This window comes from Gymnoscopelus microlampas, assembly GCF_963454915.1.
Source record: "Gymnoscopelus microlampas genome assembly, chromosome: 5".
Classification (NCBI taxonomy): Eukaryota; Metazoa; Chordata; class Actinopteri; order Myctophiformes; family Myctophidae; genus Gymnoscopelus; species Gymnoscopelus microlampas.
The window spans coordinates 10977819-11001991 of NC_139942.1; the positions used below are offsets into that span (position 1 = coordinate 10977819).

Genomic DNA, 24173 nt, shown 5'->3' on the forward strand with positions numbered 1-24173 from the left:
ATGTGTGGATGCACCCAATGGGTGCAGCCACACATGTACGTCAAGTTGTCATATGGAAGTCCCATCCACTCAAGGGCGCCGTTAACGTGGGTGCCCCGGGGCTAAAGCACCCACTGTGGGTGAGGAGCACCCACTGGGTGCTGGTCAAAAAATATATATATATATATATTTTTCAAAATCAGATCGCCTGGTTCAGATCGCCACTGAACAACCAAATTAACCGAAATGAAGTTACAAAACCCCCCCAAAAAAGTCAATTATCTGACCAAAACCCGCAACATTTTTCGGGGCGCACATGCACGCGCGCGTGCCTTGTTGGGCACCCGCTAGAGCTTATAAATATCGGCGCCCCTGCATCCACTCCCATGTTATAGGAAAAAACGGAACGGTACTTCCGTTTTTTTTTACTTAACATGGGAGTCGATGGGACTTCCGACTTCAGTACGACAACTTGACGTACATGTGTGGCTGCACCCAATGAGGTATCTACAGTGTAGGTTTCTATATCTACTGTATGTGTCTGGCTGTGTTTCCTGTGGGCGGTCCTTCCTGTCTGATAGAGAGCTGAGCAACATCCTGTCTGTCTGTGTTTCCTGTGGGCGGACCTTCCTGTCTGACAGAGCGCTGAGCGACATCTTGTCTGTCTGTGTTTCCTGTGGGCGGTCCTTCCTGTCTGACAGAGTGCTGAGCGACATCCTGTCTGGCTGTGTTTCCTGTCGGACTGACAGATGGTCTCTGTGCCCGGTGGCCTCTTCTGGTATCTGAGGACAGACACAAACACAAAAACGTCCTGGGAACTTGTTTCCATTGTGGTCCTATGTATTCAATTCATCAACATAGCATAACAATAACACTAACACAATAATAAATGTCATCAACAAATAAAAAACGCTACTGTACAAAGGAGATTTTTTTGTTTTCGATGAATCTAGCATGGTTAAAATGGAGTTTTAAGTTACAATGGTTTGTATAGGAAGGAAGCGTGTCTGATAAAATGAATATCAAACATCTAAATACTGAATCAAACAACTTAAAAACTGTCCGGGGTGCTCAGAAAGGCCTGAGTAGACCATGAAATGACCCACTTTAAAAAAAAAAGTGAAATATCCCTTTAACCCATTCAATTCGGGAACGCATCTGTGTCATTTTAGATTTTTAGCTATAGCCTATAACCATTATGTTATACTTTGGCTATTCAAAAATGGCAGATATACAAGCTCATAGCCAGAGGTGGACGAAGTACTCAACCCCAGTACTTGAGTAATAGTACAGATACTCGCTCAGTCAAAATGTTACTCAAGTAAGAGTAAAAAAGTAATTGCTTTTAAATATAGTTATGTATTCAAAAGTACATGCTTTTAAAAATACTTATAGTAAAAGTAGTAGTAAATCTCTTAATTCTTATATCAATGAATTGCTGTAAGGGTTATTATACAAAGCCTGCAGAAACACCTATAACACATAAAAATGAAATGACAAGTTTACTCCTATACACCCATACAAGATGTAACAATAGTGGATTGGAGTCTAAATCTTCGTAAAATGATATCTCCTGGTGCTGTGATGCTTTTCTTTTCATATTTTTTCCCAAAAACATCCATAACCGTTTTTGGCACACCTCGTTTGGATTATGAAAAACGGTCCGGACCGTTTTTGGCACTCGAGTGCCATGTAGTTAGAAGCTGCTTCGATAACCTCTCGTAATTGAAAATAGCAGATCTACAAGCTCACAACACATCACTTCTGCTACGGATTGTGAGCCTGTAAGTCGGACATTTTCAGCATGCGAGGATGTCGTACAACGAAGTATACGTCCTGCTTAACCCCCCCAGAGCTGCCTTCCCCTTGGATCTGGTCCTATTTTAACAGCATTCCTCAGTATCTTTGCCACTCAATCAGAGAGCACGTCCCTTTTGGAACCCAAATTATTTTTATCAACCCCACGGCCACAGGAGTGGGACAATTCTCTCCCAACTTGCTACAAAAATCGCTCATGCAAAAGTATATAATCTCATCATGTGTCTCATTTTCTAATAATCATAAAGTGTTATATATTTCTGCTCGTAATTTACGTTTCGGATGGTCCGTTTCAACAGCCAATCATAAACATCTGTGACAAAAAGTGAGCACCCTCTTTGACGTGAAAAAGCTGGCAACGCAGGCTACGCCAATCATGATTCATGTGCGAGAGATCTACAGGCTATGGGCCAGACGTGCTATGGGCCATACACCGTATCTTAGCAACATTTGGTTAGCAAACCAAATGTTGTGACGTCAGGGCTCTCAATACTGAACTTAGGGGGGAGGAGGGGCGCGAGGCGGGCGCACAGATTGGTGAACCAATGGGAGCCCACGGATGTTTTCTCTGGAGATTTTGAATCCGCCCCTCTATGCCAGATATCAGACGGGCTAGAGGGTCTTTACTGACCGAGCCATGGCCCCACTGGCCCTCATGACGCTACGCCACTGATATGCGCTGCCAAGTGGGCGCTACGTGGGCGCGGGCGCTAGAGGTGAAGCCCGCACATCGGGCCGAACTTCTAGTTATGACAATGGGTTAACTAAGGACCTGTGTCAATGTCCTAACAAAGCAAAGGGGTCGACTGGAGAAGTGGTGACAAATATTTCGCTCAAATAACGTTATAAGCAGTGTTGGCCAACGTACTTTAAAAAAGTAACAAGTTAATTACTTTACTTGTCCTCCACTGCTCCTCCAGACCGCCACTGAGAGTGCGAGCGGGAGTGTCGGATCAAACCCGACGCGACTTTGAAGCATTTCCCGCACACGCTGCAGCGGTACGGCTTCTCGTCCGTGTGCTTATTCATGTGATTTTCCATGTCCCTCTTGCGGCTGAAGTCTTTCCCACACACCTGCAGGCAAAAAGAAACATGATTTTTTGGAGAGAATGTTCTACACTAAGCAAAGAAAGACACATCAGAATACAAATTAGGGCTGTCAGTTCTCCTCTATAATCCCATTTGAATTTCAATGCTTTATTACTTTTAATATTCAAATATATTTGAATGTTTTATATTATATATAATTATCTAAAATAATGTATAGTAGTACAATAATAAACACACGTGCACACATACATTTATTTTTTTGCCATGAGAAAATAATTGTGTGTTGTTGCTGTTGTTGTTGTAACTGTTTGTTTTTTACTGTTGTTGAGACCGAAGACAAATTTCCACACGTGGGCAATAAATGAAACTAACTAACTAATTAACTAACATACAATTGCCGATTAGCTGAGCTTCCTCTACATTACAGACGGATAATGTTAAGGTGACGTGCTGCTTCATCCCGCAGTCACAACGACCATCACTCCATTGCCGCCTGTGGAAGCTATTCAGTATTTTTCACATTTATTGAATGTATGTATTTACTTGATTTGTTTTGTAGAATGAATTCATTTACAGACATATTATTTAAGTTAATTTGTGTTCCAGCTAAAATGCTTTTATTTTGAAGGTGATGGGTCAATTTGGGCACACAGCTGGGTTTACTTAAAGGCATTGTAGGGAACATTAAGCCTAAATTTAAAAAATATTTATATATATATTTTTTGCATTTTTTCCCCTCTATCAGCCACTATATAATGATGCTGGGGTGTTTTCCTTTATTGAAACACAGTCCTCCTTCTGAAATCCGTATTTTCCCTAATGTTTATGTGTTCTATGTTTATGTCCGGGACGTAAATTAACGCACGCATGTGCGCGTCCGTGCGCGTCCGTGTCCGTATGAACGTTTACTTTCGGTTTTAAAACGCTCTCAAACTTCGTTTTTGAGGCACAGAATTTACTTTTAAGATAGCGTGTGGATAGAATTTAGTTGTTTAACTTCATATATGTGGTCAATTTATCATGAAAGAGCCTATTTGAAAATAAAAATTCAGAGAACCAGCAGGGCGGGAATTTCCGCATATTGTATCCCAATAAAGCAACCTGTTTTCGGGCACCATTCCTTCAAAAAGTACCTCGCTATGGAACTCCCTCCTGCGTCACCCCCTGGTGGTCGGGGAAAAGTACTGCTGCTGTTTATTTACCTCTGAACTCCCTCGTATACCTTTAAGTCAATCAGGGCACAGCAGCAGTCAGTGGGCACCGGGAAGGTCTATGGTTTTTTACCAGTATCAGGGCCAGAGTCTAGCAAACTTTTTGACCATCTTGCTGTATTGTCCTTGTCATGGTGAACTTGGTGAAGATAATAAATGCCACAAAAACGTCGCTGCCTTGTCTGGACAATGGACTCATTACAAACGCCTGATCTGCGTAAGATCCACTTTTACCTGGTGCCTCAGTGGCCTTTTGGAGTTTTTATTGTTGTTGACAAATAGCCACTACACCGCCTGTGTGCATGGTTTGACTAGACACTCCCAGCCACATCCTCGGCCTGTGTCTGCCGCCATTCCATGTCGCCACAGGGCTTTTTGAGGGTGTTGGGTTGGGGGGGGGGGGGGGGGGGAGCAAGAAGCTTGCGCAGAGGTAAGGATTAAGGTGAGGGTGTGGGTGCGCAGTCCTCACTCCCACCATCTTCACTCCGTCAGATTAACCTCCAGTGGCATGAGAGACCCATGACGACCTTCGACCTGGCTGGAGTTGCAGGGGACTGCCAGTGATCCGTTCTTTTGGACTCCGCCTATGCCTGCCCCGGTGCAGATTTGATTTCGGGGATTTCTCCCCTAGCCAAAGCACCCTCCCGGGTTTACCCACTTGGCAATGGGGCAGTGGTATGTTGGTCGGGCCAACTGCTACCCGGCGATCCCCTACCTTTTAGCCTGGAGTCGCGGGACCCCAGTTACCCGGCGATCCCTTACCTTTTAGCCTGGAGTCGCGGGACCCCAGTTACCGTGTGCTGCCACGAGGAGGCAAGGAAAAATACACACACACACACACACACACACACACACACACACACACACACACACACACACACACACACACACACACACACACACACACACACACACACACACACACACACACACACACGCGCGCACGGTGCTACAACACAGACACATTGGGTGGTTTTCTGTGTGCACTGCATGCACTCAAACTTTATTGTTGATCATGCGTGACATAATGAAAGCATTTATTTTCGCATTGGTAGGTCAGGATATAAAAAAAGATGTATTTAAAATTTAAAAATATATTTATTTCTTTTAAACTACATTCAAATGGCAATTTTAGCATTCAAATGTTATTAATCTTTTTCACATTCAAATTATTTTCGAATAGCGAAAAGCCCTCATACAATTACGTCTGTGTCAGGTGGAAAACCTCATACGTCCAAAGCTACCCCTCAACCCCTACTTTGAGCACCACTGACCTAGTCACTCATTTATGACATCACTCATCTATGACATATCTTACATTGACTTACATTGTACAATTAAAGTTAACAATTTCAGTTAAGTTAGTCCACTGGCAATACGGACAACACATGTGACTGTGGTGAAACACCACAGAAATGTGGTGTGACAGCACATGTGTCTCTCCTGTCTGTCTGTCTGTCTGTCTGCCTGTCTGTCCGTCTTACCTTACAGGTGTAGTGTTGTCCGGTGTGACAACGTGCGGTGTGACAGCGCAGGTCCTTCTGCCTACTGAAGGTCTTCCCACAGCACTCACACACGTGCACATGTATCTGAAGGTGCTCCAACAGACACTCCCTGGTTAGATTGAAAAACAAGGGCATACAATGCATAATAAGATACAAGTATACAAGTGTTCAGAAGGATAGAACACAACAAAGCGAGCAACAAAGCAAACTATGTAATTTAGATCTACAAGCTCACAGCGCGTTGTATTGCGACACATTGTGAGCTTGCATTGATTGATCATCAATATTTTGGTAATAATCGACAGACCTGTTGTAACCTATACGTCTTCATACCTTTCAATCCAGGTCACATTTAGATGTTGCTATATATTATATGTTTTCCAGAAAACTGTTCAGATTTAGAAGGCGTTTTAGAATCGGCCTCAGGTATAAATGGTTTGAATCACTTAGTCCGATTAACAGTTGCACCTCTATGGCCTTTTCAGGCCCTGACCACCGAAAATAATCACATTTGAACTGGGGACCCCTACCCTGACAAGCACTTGGAATGTAGGAGTTAAGGCATTACATTTTGTTTGACTCAGTTCCACAGATAAATATTGTGAAAAATGTTTGCCTCTTTCTTATATTATTTGACAATTTGGCCAATGTTTGACCAGTTTTTGTTGTAGTTTGTTGATTACTTTTGATGCAGTAATGGTCTTCTTATTTTCTCGCTCTCTTTTTTTTTGTTGAGCTATTAAAAAGGTCTTAAAAGTCCTTAAATTGTCACTTCACTGTCATCATGGGACCCCCCCAAAATGATGTGGGGACCCCCCTGGGGGTCCTGACCCACAGGTTGAGAACCACTGGTTTAACCCATTTAGACCGGGAAAGAATCTGTGTCATTTCAGATTTCTTTGGCTATTCAAAAACTAGCAGAAATAAAAGCTCATTGCGCGGCACAGAGTGTGAGCTTGTAGATCTGCTATTTTTTCAAAATTGGGAAAATTTGTCCAAATCTTTGAATATATATATTTTTTTAAAGCGAACATTTTAACTAAAATCTTTGCTTCTGGGGATTCTACAAATGTCTTCTAAATCCTTAAAAAAAACATACAGTGTGTTGCTATAATATCAGTGGTTCTCAAACTTCTTTCATGTCAAGGACCCCCCAAATGTAAAATATGTTGTTCCAGGGACCCCCTCAGAAGCAAAGATTTGAGTTTTAAAAAATCACTTTAAAAAATAAATACATAATAATAATAATTATAAATTATTTCATATATATATATATATATATATATATATATATATATATATATATATATATATATATATATATATATATATATATATATATATATGTAGAGCGGCACTATGAGCTTGTAGATCTGCTATTTTTGAATAGCCCAAGAAATCAAAAATGAGACAGATGCTTTCCCGGTCTTAATGGGGTTAAATCACTTAGTTTGATTAAAAGTTGCACCCCAGTGGGTTATCACTGACCTGGTGGGCTGCTTTTTGCCACAGATGCCGCATTTGGGCACAATGTCGTCGCCGTGGTTTTTGACGTGGTTCCACAGAGAGCTGCGGTCGCTGAACGACACCCAACACACCTTACAATGGCACGGTCGCGGCGCCGTCGCACCGCCGTCCACCGTTAGCTCCACCTCCGCGTAGGGCTGTCAACCAGCGTGACACGTTAGATCAGTGGTTCTCAAAGTGGGATCTACAAGCTCATTGTGTGTCACTTCGTGCCGCACTATGAGCGTGTAGATCTGCTATTTTTGAAAAATCTTGAAATTGTGTGCAAATCTTTGAAAATATATATTTAACTCAAATCTTTGCTTCTGGGGGTCCCTGGTACAAAATGTTTTTGAGATGGGGGTCCACAGCCAAAAACATATCATTTTGGGGTCCTTGACTTGAAAAAGTGTTAGATGACCATTTATAGTCACCCATTTTTAACAATGTTAAGTTTTCCACAACATTTACCCCATTTCCTCGCCTATAGGAATCATAATATGGGGCATGAATGAAGCTCTTGCTTCAGTGTTCTATGCCTCGAGGGTTAAGGCTAGTGTTAGGTTAGCAAAAAAACTAAATAAGCATAAAACATGGCACAGATTTTTTATGTTTTTCAGGCCGAGGACCCCTTAGCTGAGAAAGAGATGAAGCAGGGACCCCTACACCTATTGTACAATGTTGTTGCATTTTTATAGATAGCCTCATAGACTTGTTTGGCAGCACTATCATCAGTGTTTTTTGTTTGTTTAATATATTATCTTTTCTATTAATATGTTGGATTCATGTTCATGTGTATTTTCTGACATTTAACTACGTAAACCCTTGATACTTGAGCTTTGGCTCTGTTATTGGTCTGCTCCGTTTTCCCTTTACGCCAAATGTCTTTGCCAAATATAGCAGATCTACAAGCTCACAACGCGTCACGTTTCGACGCGTTGTGAGCTTACAGATCGGCATTTTTTTCCCCGAATATTCCTCCCAGAATAGGGATGCTAAGTTCAAATAAAATATTCTCACAAAGATTTGCCGGACCCCTTGTAGTAACTCTGAGGACCCCCTAGGGATCCCCGGAAACCCTGTTGAAGATCCATGAAATATAGAATGGTTTACCTTTGTGCTGCCAAAACATTATTATACTTTGTGTTGGAATCACTGTAATTTGATTTGATTACATAAGATTGGATTTGAATTGATTAGTGACAGGTGTACCTCTGTGAAGGTTTGGAAGTCGGCAGGGAGGCAGAGCACAGCTTTAACCACGGCACCGCAGGGCTCCGTAGAGGTACAGGGAACAGCGTCCTCCGGTGGCGGCGTGGTGTATTGCGCCTCTGTGTCGGAGAGGGCCGCGGGCTCCGGGTTCAGCTGCTCACTCTTACAGACAGGACTGTAGATGAACTTGATGACCTCTGTGTCCTTCTCATGTCTCTGAGGCAGAGCTGAAACATATTGGAAAAGCAACGACATGATGATGTTTATGGGTGTTTTTGTTTTCTTTTTGTGCAATATATTGCAATCAGTGTTAATTTTGACAGCACATTCTTATTTAGTTTAGTCATAGTCTTTTGAATACAATTTAATTTAGTTTTAATCATATTTTAGTCATCTGAAAAGTTTCAGTTTTAGTCTAGCTTTAGTCGACTAAATATCATAAGATTAAGATTGATGGCGTCGTAATGGCAGATTTTACACTTGGTTGCATGCTGAAAATAGCATATCTACAAGCTTGCATTGCGACGTGTTGTGAGCTTGTAGATCTGCTATTTTCAGAGCACAACACCCGAGCACAACCAAACATAAAATGTTCTACTGGATTTCTTCTAAACTATTTTTCATTTTAGTCTAGTTTTTATTTGTTGACGAAATTGTCTATATATTTAGTCTATGTTTTAGTCATCATATATTTAGTTATCGTCAGTGAAAAAAGGTATATTGTACAGTCCTACCCTGAGGATCAGAGTCTTCAAACCCAGCACTCCATTCATCCTCCTGTTCCTCTTTAATGGATGGTTCTGGTCTGTCGAGCGCTTCTTCTGGGTCACTGATGTTGTAGTTTTGTTTGGGTGAATCGTCACATGATTCTACTACAACCAGCCCCCCCGTGAAACGCTGTAGCGACACGTCTACGGAGGAGACACAACAACAACGACATAAACAACAACAACATAAACAACAACGACATCAACAATGACATAAACAAGAAAAACACAAACAAGTTTGATTTGAGTTTCTCCTGGATTCTCCCAAATCCTAGCCTGGTAAACCCTCCCTCCGGAAATCTCATTTCCATTTGATTTCAGAAATCAAATGGAAATGAGATTTCCGGAGGGAGGGTTTACCAGGCTACCCAAATCCAGGAGTCCTCCTTTGTTCATGACTGATTATTAATGGGGGTTGACGACATTGAAAAGGACTTGAGAATTCACTTTCAGAGAATGTATATACAATTCTTGAACACAAAAAGAGGCAAATCCTGAGTTAAATTGAACTACCGTAAATTTCGGACTATAAGCCGCGACTTTTTTTCCCATTTTTTGACCCTGCGGCTTATATAACGGTGCGGCTAATCTATGGATTTTTACAGCTGACGACCACTAGGGGACATTCTAAATCTATGGATTTTACAGGTTACAGTCCACCACTATATAAATAAAGTTTATTATTATTATTATTATTATCTAATGTTGGGCCCGCGCACCTCTCGGTCCGCACACCGCTCAGAAAAAAAGAAAAGTATTTTGCTGCGTGTCTGAATCACTTTTTCTTTTATCCCAAATGCGTCCCATCAGTGTAAAGTAAGAGCCTCGATGGACAGCTAGGCCTATGTTGCAAAAGACGGCATCTAAGTTTCCCTTTTATGTAGGCATTGTCTTTTTTAATAAATCCTGTGAGTTAATGATTATGATGGGGGGGGGGGGGCGGTACGTGCAACAACGGCTGATAAGTCTATTGAGAATTACGGAGCCATTCCAGGTGGAAAACGGAACGCTTGTCCCAAAACACACTGCCCCATTTTTTTTCACGGACCGAGGCCTACCTGGGGCGAGGTGTTTCAGGACGACGGTTCTTCTTCTATTCCATTTCTGAATGGAGAGAGGTGGCCGTCTCTGCGCAATGAAGAGGACGGCCAAGGTTTCCTTTTTGCTACTCACAACAATAATGAAATGTGAAGCTATTTCGGGGCCCTCTTTATACTGTGTACCTGGCAGGAAACCGGTTTGACGGCTAAACTGGGTTTCTAATGGCCACTCATTGCAAATGAGCCCCATTTGAAATCAAAGGCGACTTTCTGTGGTCGGCTACAACAGAATAGCGTGAGGGGCTGCTAATGTTGATTTTTAGTTTTTTTTTTTCCCCTGGCGGATCCTGCCCCTACATGGGCAACCTGGGTTTACAGACCGGGCCAAGGCCTCGTTGGCCCCAATGACGGTATGCGCCTGGTTGGCAGTGACAGGGACTATACAGTACATAATATTGTCTCTGTCGGGTGGAAACCTCATAGAGCTTGTAGACCTACCGTACTTTTGTTGCTTTTGTGTGATGCTGTAGGATGATGAAGATAAGAAGGGCATTCATTTACACCACTGCGAAAGAGAGGCTCGCCGCTCACGTCGCAAAAAAATCATTTGCGTTTCAAATCGTATTGTTTGATCGGCTGGTGATATAACTTAACAGTCACAAGGTATTTATAAACATACTTGTGTGGACTGACGGTGAGAATGTTAATGTGTTGCTTGCACATTGCAGCGCAGCGCTTCTGTGTTGATCGCACAGACAATGTGTCAGCCCGTACAACATGTGGCGCGCGGCTACTACCGCGGTCCATGCTCTGCGCTTTTTATCTTTACTTTTTATTACTGATTTTATGTTAAAACTAAATGTTAAAAAAGGATTGATCAAGTGATATTACTCAAGTTAGTATGTCTGAGGGATGATGCTGTCTCACGCGCTTCTGTGTTGCTCGCACAGACAATGTGTCAGCCCGTACAACATGTGGCGCGCGGCCACAACCGCGGTCCATGCTCTGCATCTTTACTTTATATTACTGATTTTATGTTAAAACTAAATGTTAAAAAAGGATTGATCAAGTGATATTACTCAAACAGAGAACATAACCTCTCCAGAATCATACTCAGCAAAGTTTCACAGCGTGCTGGTTAGAAGTGCTGCATAGAACTGCTAGAGTGGAGTACTGGAATGGAGTGCTTTGATCGGAGCGTTTGATCTGCATTTTTGCTGCGATCTCATTTTTTTTAGCTGTTAATCGGATCGCGGTATCTCTACTTGTTTGTTGAAATGTTAATAAATGGGAGCTTTCCCAAACAGCCATCTCTTTCCCGACAATCCCCTCTGTGCACGAACCCTTACATATGGTACTTAACTCTCTCAGTGCCACGCCCCGAGAGATCCCGAGTTTTCTCTGAAGGTCATCAGTGCCAGCACGAGAAATCCCGAGTTTTTACTTTTTACCGTGGTCGCTCCGTTCTGTTTATTTTTCATGATCACTTTCACTTTCTGATTCCTTCAGAGTCACTGGGTTCCGGTTTCATGACGCAGATTCCGTTTCCGGTTCTCATTTTTTTCCCGCGGTCATTTTCGGCCAGAATAGGGAAAGTCACGTTTTTTCACACGGTATACAAAACGAACGGAGAGGTCCACGTGTATTCTCTTTGGTCTGGGTGACGATCAGTCATCGTAATCGCGTATCACATCGTATTTTAACCCGATCAGAAATTTCGAAAACGTCACATCCGGTTGTGATGACCGGATGTGACATAGGCCTGTTTGGGAGGGGGCGAGCGAGTCAACGAGGTGATCAATGTCTCGATTTGGTGCTCTCTACTGGTAGAACTGTCGCATGAGTTTAAACTGCATATAGACAAGCTATTTGAAAATTAAATGACAAAATAACCCAAAAAAGAAAAAACGAAAATTGCTGGCACTGGGGGAGTACTTTATGAAAATACTCTGGCACTGAAAGAGTTAAACATAAAACACCCGCGGATTATAGTCCAGTGCGGCTTATATATGTACAAATCATTCAATTTAGCTGCTGCGGCTTATATTACGGTATTTCTTCTTCTTCTATATTATTATTATAGTTTTTTTTGTCTTTATAGCCTTGTCTTTATAGCCAATTTATTTAATTTATAAAGTATTTTATTTTATTATAGCCAACTATATTCAGGCTACAACACTGATTATACGTCCCAATCGCATCCATGTGATGTTTTCTTTATAGTTTATGGGACATGGATCACAAATTGATTATGTCAGTAAAAAAGAAACAACAAATACATAAATAACCAAACAATGTAGACATTTCACAGAGACACAACCAAATAAAACGACCCATACTAACCTGTTTCACCCGCGTTTGGTAAAAAGTTATATCGAGTGACATTCGAACATTGCAAACTTTGCAATTAATTTAGTTTGCACCGTGTCGGTTTTGGAATATCCAAATGAGCCTGACTCTCCGTCCATTACTGCTGTTGTGCAGACTGACAAGAGCGACGATCCCCTCGCTGCCAAGAAGAAAGGGGGCGGGGACTTTGGGAGCCTGTGTGATGAACACAACAGATCTTCAAGCAATCAATGCGGTCCGGACGTGCGGTTGAGACGCGTTGTTAGCTTGTAGATCTGCTATTTTTGGGGAACGAAACCGTCGTACTACAGAAGTATAAATTAAATGAAGGTATAGAACTGCAAATAATAGAATGTGAGTGCACACTCTATGACTGAGTGACTCACTTTATGACGATAGATATGATATCTCTAAAAAAGTATATTGTGGAGACATACAGTAGTATCGTCGCGACAATATCTATCGCCATATCGCCCACCCCTAGCTATAAGTAGGTTCTACCTGGGCCTTAGGTGGGCCCCAACTAGGCAAGTTTATGTGGGACCGAGGTGGGTCCTAACTGGGTTTGCCCAAGAGGGCTTTAAGTGGGTTCTACCTGGGCCCTAGGTGTACCCCAACTTTGCAATTTATGTGGGCCTGACGTGGGTCCCACATGGTTTCAAGGTGGGCTGAACTATAAGAGCCTACAGTGGGCAATGTCAGCACGATCCATTGGGTCCCACTTGGGCTTGCCCGTGTGGGCTATACGTGGGTTCTACCTGGACCCTAGGTGGGCCCTAGCCTCGATCTACAGGCTTTTATTTTCCTTCGCGTTTTGCTCAAAACTAAGTGGCTGGACCAGGCTGTTGACATTCCTGGCATAGGAAGTGGGAGTCAACCTTTCATTTCCCCAACCAACCAGAGTGCAGTGCGTGTCGCTCCAAATGTTTCCCGTGTGGGCTATACGTGGGTTCTACCTGGGCCCTAGCCTCGACCTCCAGGCTTTTATTTTCTTTCGCGTTTTGCTCAAAAATAAAAGGCTGGACCAGGCTGTTGACATTCCTGGCATAGGAAGTGGGAGTCAACCTTTCAAACCAGAGTGCAGTGTGCGTCGCTCCAAATGTTGTGACGTCAGGGCTCTCAATACTGCACATTGGGGGAGGAGGAGGGGCGCGAGGCGGGCGCACAGATTGGTGAACCAATGGGAGCCCACGGATGTTTTCTCTGGAGATTTTGAATCCGCCCCTCTATGCCAGATATCAGACGGGCTAGAGGGTCTTTACTGACCGAGCCATGGCCCCACTGGCCCTCATGACGCCACTGATATGCGCTGCCAAGTGGGCGCTTCGTGGGCGCCGGCGCTAGAGGTGAGGACCGCGCAGCGGGCCGAACTTCTAGTTATGACAATGGGTTAACTAAGGACCTGTGTCAGTGTCCTAACAAAGCAAGGGGGTCGACTGGAGAAGTGGTGACAAATATTTCGCTCAAATAACGTTATAAGCAGTGTTGGCCAAGTTACAACTTACTACTTTAAAAGTAACAAGTTATACTGTAGTTACAGGTACTGCTCTCAAAAAGTAACAAGTTAATTACTTTTTGCCCACCACTCTGCTCGCTCATAGCGTGGATCAGAGTGTGAGCGGGAGTGTAGGATCAAATGCGACGCGACTTTGAAGCATTTCCCGCACACGCTGCAGCGGTACGGCTTCTCGTCCGTGTGCTTATTCTTCATGTGGATCTCCATGTCCCTCTTGCGGCTGAAGTCTTTCCCACACACCTGCAGGCAAAAAGAAACATGATTTTTTGGAGAGAATTCATGTTCTAAACTAAGCAAAGAAAGACACGTGTGTCAGAATACAAATTAGGGCTGTCAGTTCTCCTCTATAATCCCATTTGAATTTCAATGCTTTATTACTTTTAATATTCGAATATATTTGAATGTTTTATATTATATAGAATGATATAAAATAATGTATAGTAGTACAATAATAAACACACATGCACACACACAATTGACGATTAGCTGAGCTTCCTCTACATTACAGACGGATAATGTTACATCAAAACTTTCGCTGTTGTCATAATTATTAAAGTTTCTAAAACGTAACTTTCAAGTGACGTTTATAGGGGGAAACTTTAAGGAAGAGAAAAGTCTTGCCTGCCTCTGCGCTGAACCAACGTGCTGTGACCAGACAACACACACACACACACACACACACACACACACACACACACACACACACACACACACACACACACACACACACACACACACACACACAGTCCCTGGTCCCTACTTTGAGCACCACTGACCTAGTCACTCATCTATGACATATCTTACGTTGACTTACATTGTAAAATGAAAGTGAACTATTTCAGTTAAGTTAGTCCACTGGCAATACGGACAACACATGTGACTGTGGTGAAACACCACAGAAATGTGGTGTGACAGCATATGTGTCTCTCCTGTCTGCCTGTCTGTCTGTCTGTCTGTCTGTCTGTCTTACCTTACAGGTGAAGCCTTTCTTTCCGGTGTGACAGCGCTTGTGGACAGACAGGTCCTTCTGTCTACTGAAGGTCTTCCCGCAGCACTCACACACGTGCACGTGCCTCTGAAGGTGCTCCAACAGACCCTCCCTGGTTAGATTGAAAAACAAGGGCATACAATGCATAATAAGATACAGGTATACAATTATTCAAAAGGATAGACACAACAAAGCGAGCAACAAAGCAAACTTTAAAAAAAATATGTAATTTAGATCTACAAGCTCACAGCGTGATGACACATTGTGAGCTTGCAGATGGGCTATTTTCACAATTTTGGTTATTTTTAGACCCCCCCCACAACTTTCCCCTAATAATGACATGCCCAAAACAGGAATTGATTGATTATCAATATTTTTTTAATAATAGACAAACATGTTGTAACCTATACGTCTTCATACATTGTCACTTCGCTGTCATCATGGGACCCCCAAAAATGATGTGGGGACCCCCCTGGGGGTCCTGACCCACAGGTTGAGAACCACTGGTTTAACCCATTTAGACCAGGAAAAAATCTGTGTCATTTTAGATTTCTTTGGCTATTCAAAAACTAGCAGAAATAAAAGCTCATAGCGTTGCACAGAGTGTATATAAATATGCTCATAGCTCATAAATAGCGTTATGAGCTTGTAGATCTGCTATTTTTTGAAAAATCGTGAAAATGTGTCCAAATCTTTGAATATATATATATATTTTTTAAGTGAACATTTTAACTCAAATATTTGCTTCTGGGGATTCTACAAATGTCTTCTAAATCCTAAAAGTATGGAAAAAAAACTTATGTTGATATAATATCAGTTGTTCTCAAACTTTTTTCATGTCAAGGACCCCCAACCCCATCCCAAATTATGTTGTTCCAGGGACCCCCTCAGAAGCAAAGATTTGAGTAAAAAAATATATATATATACGTATATATTGTGGAGTCTCGCTACGAGACCGCCTGGCAGGTAAGCGCCTCACCATGGGGAGACAGTGGATGAGAGGCAGAGAGAGGACCAAGAGACAGCGCTGCAACCTAGGCCGCGTCATCGAGGGGCGGTACCTTCCACTCTACCTCCTCGATCAGCCCCAACTCAGCGCACCTGTGTGACAGGCCGGGCGTTGGCTACAAACACTCTCTGCTCTCTCTCTCACTAGTACTGACTCTCCATGGTGAACGGACGGGCGCCAGGCGGTAAGACAATACTCCACTATTTCCCTTCCAAAAGCTCTGTGTTGCTAAGTGAAATGTCCGCTAAAGTTATGTCTCTTGTATGTTATAGGCACCGTATGGAACTTATGTAAAAGCCCGTAATGTGAGGACTGAACAAGGCCTACAGCCCGGGGACAGGTCTGCCCCGTAAAAGAAGAGACCTACCGTATAAACAATGCCCTCTGGGCCTGAGGTGTGAGCTGGAGCTTCACTGCCCCCCCCCCTCTCTTTGAACCTGTGTCGCACTGTGCTAAATGAATGATGTCTGAACTGAGCCCCGATCCTGGGAAGAACCTTTGTTAACCATCATTCACAGTGCTTAGATACTCACTTCCATTATTATCTGAACGTTATGCAGTAACTCTGTGCTCCCTTTTGAATAAAAACCCATGCTTTGGGCTTGTACCACCACTGTCTGACTCTTGGCTTTGATCGATACCCCACAAAATATATATATTCAAAGAGTTGCACACATTTTCAATTTTTTTCAAAAATAGCCAAAGAAATCTGAAATGAGACGGATGCTTTCCCGGTCTTAATGGGGTTAAAGGAGACACACCATGAATTTCACTTTTTTTTTATTTTTTTTGTATTTTTTTGGCTCCCCAGTGTCTCTTGTACCCCAAAAAATATTTTCTTTTAACATTCAGTCATTCATTCTCATTTCAGAGATTTTCAGAATGGGCGTGTCTGAACAGGCCATCTCAGAATGGCAAGTTTGCTTACCTCACCAAACTTTCTGCCCATGTATTTTGACAGACAGAATTGCTCAGTACTGCAGTACAGCACCCCCCCTAGCCAACTGGACGTTTTGGTATTGCAGCTGAAAGTGCTTTATAAGCCTGAGAGAATTGACTTGGGATGAGTATATCTGAGTGTTGATTTAGGCTCAAACCTTTTGAAAATGGTTGAGGGACATACACCATATGATATTAAATATCAAATATTTTTTTTAAATTCATGGTGTGTCTCCTTTAAATCACTTAGTTTGATTAAAAGTTGCACCCCAGTGGGTTATCACTGACCTGGTGGGCTGCAGTTTGCCACAGATGCCGCAGATGCACACACAGTCGTCGCCGTGGACTATGGCGTGGTTGATCAGATTCCTGTGGTCGCTGAACGACACCCAACACACCTTACAATCGCACCGTCGCGGCGCCGTTGCACCGCCGTCCGCCGCTAGCTCCGCCTCCGTGTAGGGCTGTCAACCAGCGTGACACGTTAGATCAGTGGTTCTCAAAAGGGAGGGGGGGGGGGGATTTCCGGGGGTGCGCATGATTAGTTAATATAGCGTCACAATCATTTTAACCACTTTAACCATATTTTATTTGGCTATTCAAAAAATAGCAGATCTACAAGCTCATTGCGTGTCACTACATGCCGCACAATGAGCGTGTAGATCTGCTATTTTTGAAAAATCTTGAAACTGTGTGCAAATCTTTGAAAATATATATATATTTAAAGCAGAATGAGGTTCTTGCTTCAGTGTGCTATGCCTCGAGGGTTAGGGCTAGTGTTGGGTAGCAAAAAAACTAAAGAAGCATAAAACATAGCACAGATTTTTTAATGTTTTTCAGGCCAAGGACCCCTTATACTGAGAGAGCGATGAAGCAGGGACCCCCTACACCTATTGTACAATGATGTTGCATTTTTCATAAATAGCCTCAGACTTGTTTGGCAGCACTGTCATCAGTGTTTTTTATTTGTTTATACATGATCTTTTCTACAACACATTGACTGCCATAGACGCAGATCTGTGTTCTATTTAATTAATCACTTGGCTACCAGAACGCAGATCTCCGTTCTATTGTGGTTTAATAGACGATCGTGCTGTTTTCTGTACATTCCGACATCAAGTTCCCTTTCCACTGACCGGAAACGGAACATTAAGGGGTTCCGTTTCCTGGGAGGGGCAGAGGGAGAGAATGGAGACGGAGAGAAAAAAACGTAACTGTTTGAGTGCTGGTCAATCTGTCGTGTGTGTTTATAAACGCAGCCAGACAAACAATTATAATGGATATAACAATTCTGTGACCGGTTGAAAAGGTTATAAAACACAAATCGCTGGCACTGGGGTGAGTACATTATGAATAAACTCTGGCAGTTAATGTGTTAACTGCACACATTCGGTGCCAGCGTTTTATTAAAACAGATTACTTTGAGTGCCAGAGATCTAACCGTTTGTAACGCTGTGCTGTTTATAGCTGTGGACTCCACGGCGAGCACCCACACATAAACAATGTATGCGTGCACGACGATGTATGGTCCTGGCTAACGCCTGGAACAATAATACAATAATAATAAACATCTCTCACTCAAGTCGCCATTACTGAGTAATTGCCCATCGAAAATGACTCGTTTTCGCCAATGTAAAACGTTTCGGAGGTTTTTCATCAAGGAGATGTCCCCTGACTCCCCTCCTTCTCAGACTCACCGTGGGTGATTCCAGAGCTGCGCTAGCCCCCCCCCCCCCCCTTGTGGGAAAAAAAAAGAAAAAAGATTGAAAACAGTGTTCGGCACCTATGCGCTACTCTTTGTAAACCCTTGATACTTGAGCTTTGGCTCTGTTATTGGTCTGCTCTGTTTTCCCTCTACATCAAATGTCTTTGCCAAAAATAGCAGATCTACAAGCTCACAACGCGTCACGCTTCGGCGCGTTGTGAGCTTACAGATCGGCAATTCTTTTGCCGAAAACTCCTCCCAGAATAGAGACGCTAAGTTCAAATAAAAAAATAAGTTCCTATCGCACAAAGATTCGCCGGACCCCTTGTAGTAACTCTGAGGACCCCCTAGGGATCCCCGGAAACCCTGTTGAAGATCCAGGAAATATAGAATGGTATACCTTTGTGCCAAAACATTTCTAAACTTTGTGTTGGAATCACTGTAATTTGATTACATAAGATTGGAATAGATTTGAATTGATTAGTGACAGGTGTACCTCTGTGAAGGTTTGGAAGTCGGCAGGGAGGCAGAGCACAGCTTTAACCACGGCACCGCAGGGCTCCGTAGAGGTACAGGGAACAGCGTGCTCCGGTGGCGGCGTGGTGTGTTGCGCCTCGGTGTCGGAGAGGGCCGCGTGCTCCGTGTTCAGCTGTTCACTCTTACAGACAGGATTGTAGATGAACTCAATGACCTCTGTGTCCTTCTCATGTATCTGAGGCGGAGCTGAAACATATTGGAAAAACAACGACATTATGGTGTTTATGGGTGTTTTTCTTTTCTTTTCTTTTTGTGCAATATATTGCAATCAGTGTTAATTTTGACAGCAAATTTTGATTTAGTTTAGTCATAGTCTTTTGAATAAAATGTTATTTATTTTTAATCATATTTTAGTCATCTGAAAAGTTTTATTTTTAGTCTAGCTTTAGTCGACTAAATATCATAAGATTTTAGTCGACTAAATTCAATTCAATCTTTATTTCAGACTCAAGGTCCATATCATATACCAAATGACAAAATATACAAACAATCAATACGATTGAAAAACAAAACTAATGAAAAACATGAAATCAGTCCGTCTACAGTTGATTTTGTCAGGAAAAAAAGTATTGGCAGGCCTTGATGGCGTCGTAATGGCAGATTTTACACTTGGTTGCATGCTGAAAATAGCAGATCTACAAGCTCGCATTGCGACGTGTTGTGAGCTTGTAGATCTGCTATTTGCAGAACACCACACTCGAGCACAACCAAACCTAAAATGTTCTACTGGATCTCTTCTCCACTATTTTTCATTTTAGTCTAGTTTTTATTTGTTGACGAAATTGTCTATATATTTAGTCTATGTTTTAGTCATCATATATTTAGTTATCGTCAGTGAAAAAAGGTATATTGTACAGTCCTACCCTGAGGTTCAGAGTCTTCAAACCCAACACTCCATTCATCCTCCTGTTCCTCTTTAATGGATGGTTCTGGTCTGGGGAAAGCTTCTTCTGGGTCACTGATGTTGTGGTTTTGTTTGGGTGAATCGTCACATGATTCTACTACAACCAGCCCCCCCGTGAAACGCTGTAGCGACACGTCTACAAAGGAGACACAAATCAACAAAAATGACATAAACATAAACAATGACATCAACAATGACATAAACAACAAAAACACAAATGGGTTGAACAAACTTTGAGACCTGGAAGATACAACAGCAGCTGACTCAGCACATTGAGTTTCTCCTGGATTCTCCCAAATCCAGGAGCCCTCTTTTGTTCATGACTGATTATTAATGGGGGTTAACGACATTGAATAGGACTTGAGCATTACTGTTAAATTTAACTAAAAAATGTAAAACAATATTACAGTTTTTCCCCCCTTGTCTTTATAGCCAACAGTTTTTTTAAATTATTATTTATACATTTTATTTTATTATAGCCAATTCAGGCTACAACACTATGATACATCCCAGTCGCATCCATGTGATGTTTTCTTTATAGTTTATGGGACATGGATCACAAATTGATTATGTCAGTAAAAAATAAACAACAAATACATAAATAACCAATCAATGTAGACATTTCACAGAGACACAACCAAATAAAACGACCCATACTAACCAGTTGTAGTGTGTAAGTGCAGAGGGTCCACGTCCATCTGTGGAGTGATCTCCTCGGCCACCTGCGTCAGTCTCTCACTGACCACCACCTTCAACATGTGCATCTTAGCGGACATTATGACGCTTTAATAAACCTTACTATTGTTTCATAAACACAGAAACACACGTTACAAACTACAACAGCATCGTTTCACCTCGACAAGGCGAAAGAAACTAGTTCCGGAGGTGGTTTCCTTGTCTTTTCAAAATAAAATACTTATGGTGACTAAACAGCTGGAGAGACAGGGAAACCCCCGTTACTGAACAAACATTACAATATAGAGCTATATAATAATTATTCCAACACAAAATAATAACTTACTGCAGTCCTTCTCCCAAATGTATATATAATTGGCCGCGGACTCCCATCTGAACATGTTTTGTGCCAGGGATCCCCAGAAAAGAAGATTTATGTAAAAAATATATAATATAATATTACAATTATTTTCCAAACATTTTCAATATTTTTCAAAACCTTTCAAAAATAGCAGATGTGCACAAGTACAAATCTGATATACATGTTGCATAATTATAAACATTTATAACGAGTGTTATAATGCCTAATAATGTGCTTACAATGCATTATAGCTGCAGGGGCTTCGCAGGTTCAGCCTCTACATGGGGTTCCCTTAGGGATCTGTGGACTAAACACAGGCAAAGAGCCATCAAGCCATGATTGTGATGCTATATTAACACATTTTTCTGGGGACCCATAGGGTCATCTAGAAGAACTGTGTGCCAAAAATAAACCAATCAGCCCGGCGGTTCTGTCAGGTGTGTGACTGTGTATTTTATGATATCGAGTTACATTTCATAACGTCTGTGTTTGGAGAAAATAAAAATAAAACACTTTGATTAAATTAGTACAGATTCACCATCAGTCGATGCTTCATGTCCATATCCTATATTAGAATTGCCTAGTGAGTAAAAATCGCAGGTCTCATTTGTTTATTCGTGGAATGCTGTTCTTAAATGACCCTATGGTATTTTCAACACAATAAATAACTCAGTGACCCAGGCGGATAGCGGCCTCTAGCGGCAGTGATGTTAGACTTCGAAGTCCTGACGTCACTCGTTCATCCCCAGGTTCGTAAAGTAATTTCGCTATGGAGAATAACATTGGGTCATCATGGAATCGTCTCATATAAGAATTGTGGTCCAAAAGTAAACAAACTGTCTCGGCGATATTGTCAGGGAGGTTCTGTATAGTTTATGATAGTCAGTCACTTCACTTACATTTGAAACAGTCTTATTATCAACGATTCAAAATCGATTCACAATTAAAAAAAAATATATATATATATATATATATATATATATATATATATATTTAAATTATTATCATCATTATTTATTCATTTTAGCTGGTTAAAGTTCCATGACTTTTTACTCTCTATGGAGTTTGTGATATGAAATGTAAACTTACCATAATCACAGTCACATCATGACATCATGTCTTCAGTCATATTCAAGGGCTTAACTAACTCCAGTCACTGTAGAGACCCCCCCCCCCCCCCATTGTTGTACAGCATTAATATTTCTGCATTTTTTGTTTTTGTTTTGTACATAGTGTTATTTTTCAGTTATTTTTGCGGTTGATATTTGAACTGTTGGTGCCACTATATACTACTATGAATTGAATACCAAGGACCTCAATGGAAACAAGACCGCAAGGACTTTTTTGAAAAGACCTTTTAGACAAAGTATTTTAGATGCAACTGTGCTGTTTTACATTTTCGCCTAATAAAATATTCAATCAATCAATCAAAAATGTCAGTTCAGCACTAGCCTCGGGAACCCACCAACCCAGGCTACACTTTGTTGTTAAAGTCCAGATGAAAACAATATGATTGAAATCATTTGGATTAAACCGATTGGGAATAATTTTCGTGACCCCAAGAATCGGAATCGAATCGAGAATCGTTTTGTTTCCCAAAAATTGATTTATCTTTTTCTAAAATAGCAAAAATAGCAGATCTACGATCTGCTTTTTGCTTTTTTTAATAAACATTTCATGATGTACCTCCCCCTTCAAGGGTGGTTGTGGTTATAACGTAAATGTAAACAAAAAAATCATCACAAAACTTCACTGGTTCTTTAAAGTTTCAGGTTCTGGAAGGTTAACCCTTCATTAGTGGAAAAGAGCCATATTAGTCCAGGGGCCAACACTGATATTTTCACAAATTGGTACCACCTGAGGTGGCCGTAAAGTGTTTGTATTTTTGTCTTCCTATATGTCTCTAGTTTATATTTTGGTATGATAACCCTTCCAATCTTGTAGCTTAATGGCAGTTATCACTACCTACCGGCTAATGTATCCGGTAGGAGACACAAAGTAGAATCTTTGTGTCTCCTACCGGAAATACACCCGGGCATCAAATTATTGCGACAAAAAACAAAATATATCCATGTATTCAAGGCTTCATGGGGTGTGCAATTGATAACTTCTCAGATTTTTGGTGTATGCAAAAAGACTGCTTTCCATAAGCTTGTAAAATTTGACCCTCCTTCGGTCTAGGGTGGTCATAGCTGAATGGGTAGAGAGTCCCCCTGGGAAACTTAAAGGAGGAGTTCACCCAAAAAATGATTATTTTCTGTCAATTGCACACCCCATGAAGCCTTGAATACATGGATATATTTTGTTTTTTGTCGCAATAATTTGATGCCCGGGTGTATTTCCGGTAGGAGACACAAAGATTCTACTTTGTGTCTCCTACCGGATACATTAGCCGGTTTAGAGTGATTACTGTCATTAAGCTACTGAATTGGAAGATGTATCATACCAAAAATATAAACTAGAGACATGTAGGAATACAAAAATACCAAAAATTGACGGCCACCTTAGGTGGTACCAAAATCTGCCTTGGCCCCTGGACTATATGACATCAGGGCGTTTTGGGCTCAAAGAAACTATTATTACAATACATTATTCCCCGTTCATCATCCATTATCAGCATCTTACAGTTCATTCTGTTTCATATTGTCGCTGTCAGGCAGAAACCTCTTAACTCCATACTTTTTTGTGTCATTTCGTAAATCTAAAGTAGCAGATCCACAAGCTCGAAATGCGACGCGACAAACAGTTGATCTGCTACTTTTGCTACCTTTGAATTTGAATCCTGAAAAGTAACAGTTTTGTACATATGAGGTTTCCATCCCAAAGGGACAATATACAGTATACTTCGTTGACCGGAGTCTCCCAGGGCTCTATACTTGATCCCTTGCCGTTTCCCCTCAACACCAAATCTCTTCAGCAAATGTTCTCCCCAGAATAGGGATGCTAGGGTTCATGTGGTTACAGATGGTGTAAGTGATACTTTCTGTGTTAAAATAAGTGTTAAATAGCTCTATATGCTGATAGTAATCATTGCTATAGTGTTTGTTCAGTAACAGGGGTCTCCATGTCTCTTCATCTCTTTAATAAACAGAACATACATTT

At 41.6% G+C, this 24173-nt stretch overlaps 2 protein-coding genes across 2 annotated transcripts in view; both read right to left on the reverse strand.

The window, feature by feature from the left end:
* The window catches only part of LOC311045769 (uncharacterized protein), a 103792-nt gene that overhangs the window by 14712 nt on the left and 64907 nt on the right, over positions 1 to 24173 (reverse strand). The gene's annotated exons all lie outside the window — the stretch shown is intronic.
* On the reverse strand, positions 191 to 20884 carry LOC311045765 (uncharacterized protein). Its single transcript, XM_084057802.1, has 9 exons — positions 20697 to 20884; positions 19995 to 20171; positions 19091 to 19317; positions 17178 to 17353; positions 14924 to 15053; positions 7052 to 7227; positions 5543 to 5672; positions 2691 to 2871; positions 191 to 761 (listed from the first exon to the last, which is right to left on the reverse strand). Exons 1-8 carry the CDS (start codon positions 20809 to 20811, stop codon positions 2692 to 2694), a joined length of 1311 nt encoding a protein of 436 aa, XP_083913928.1. The 5' UTR covers positions 20812 to 20884; the 3' UTR covers positions 191 to 761; position 2691.

What these genes read in the sequence shown, in the direction of transcription:
- LOC311045765 (XM_084057802.1), bottom strand. Translation starts at nt 20,811, where the DNA reads ATGTCCGCTAAGATGCACATGTTGAAGGTGGTGGTCAGTGAGAGACTG. An exon ending in GCACTTACACACTACAACTG is followed by an intron (nt 20,172 to 20,696) that starts GTTAGTATGGGT and finishes TCTCCTTTGTAG; the next exon opens with ACGTGTCGCTACAGCGTTTC. An exon ending in GGCAAAAAGCAGCCCACCAG is followed by an intron (nt 5,673 to 7,051) that starts GTCAGTGATAAC and finishes CAATCTAACCAG; the next exon opens with GGAGTGTCTGTTGGAGCACC.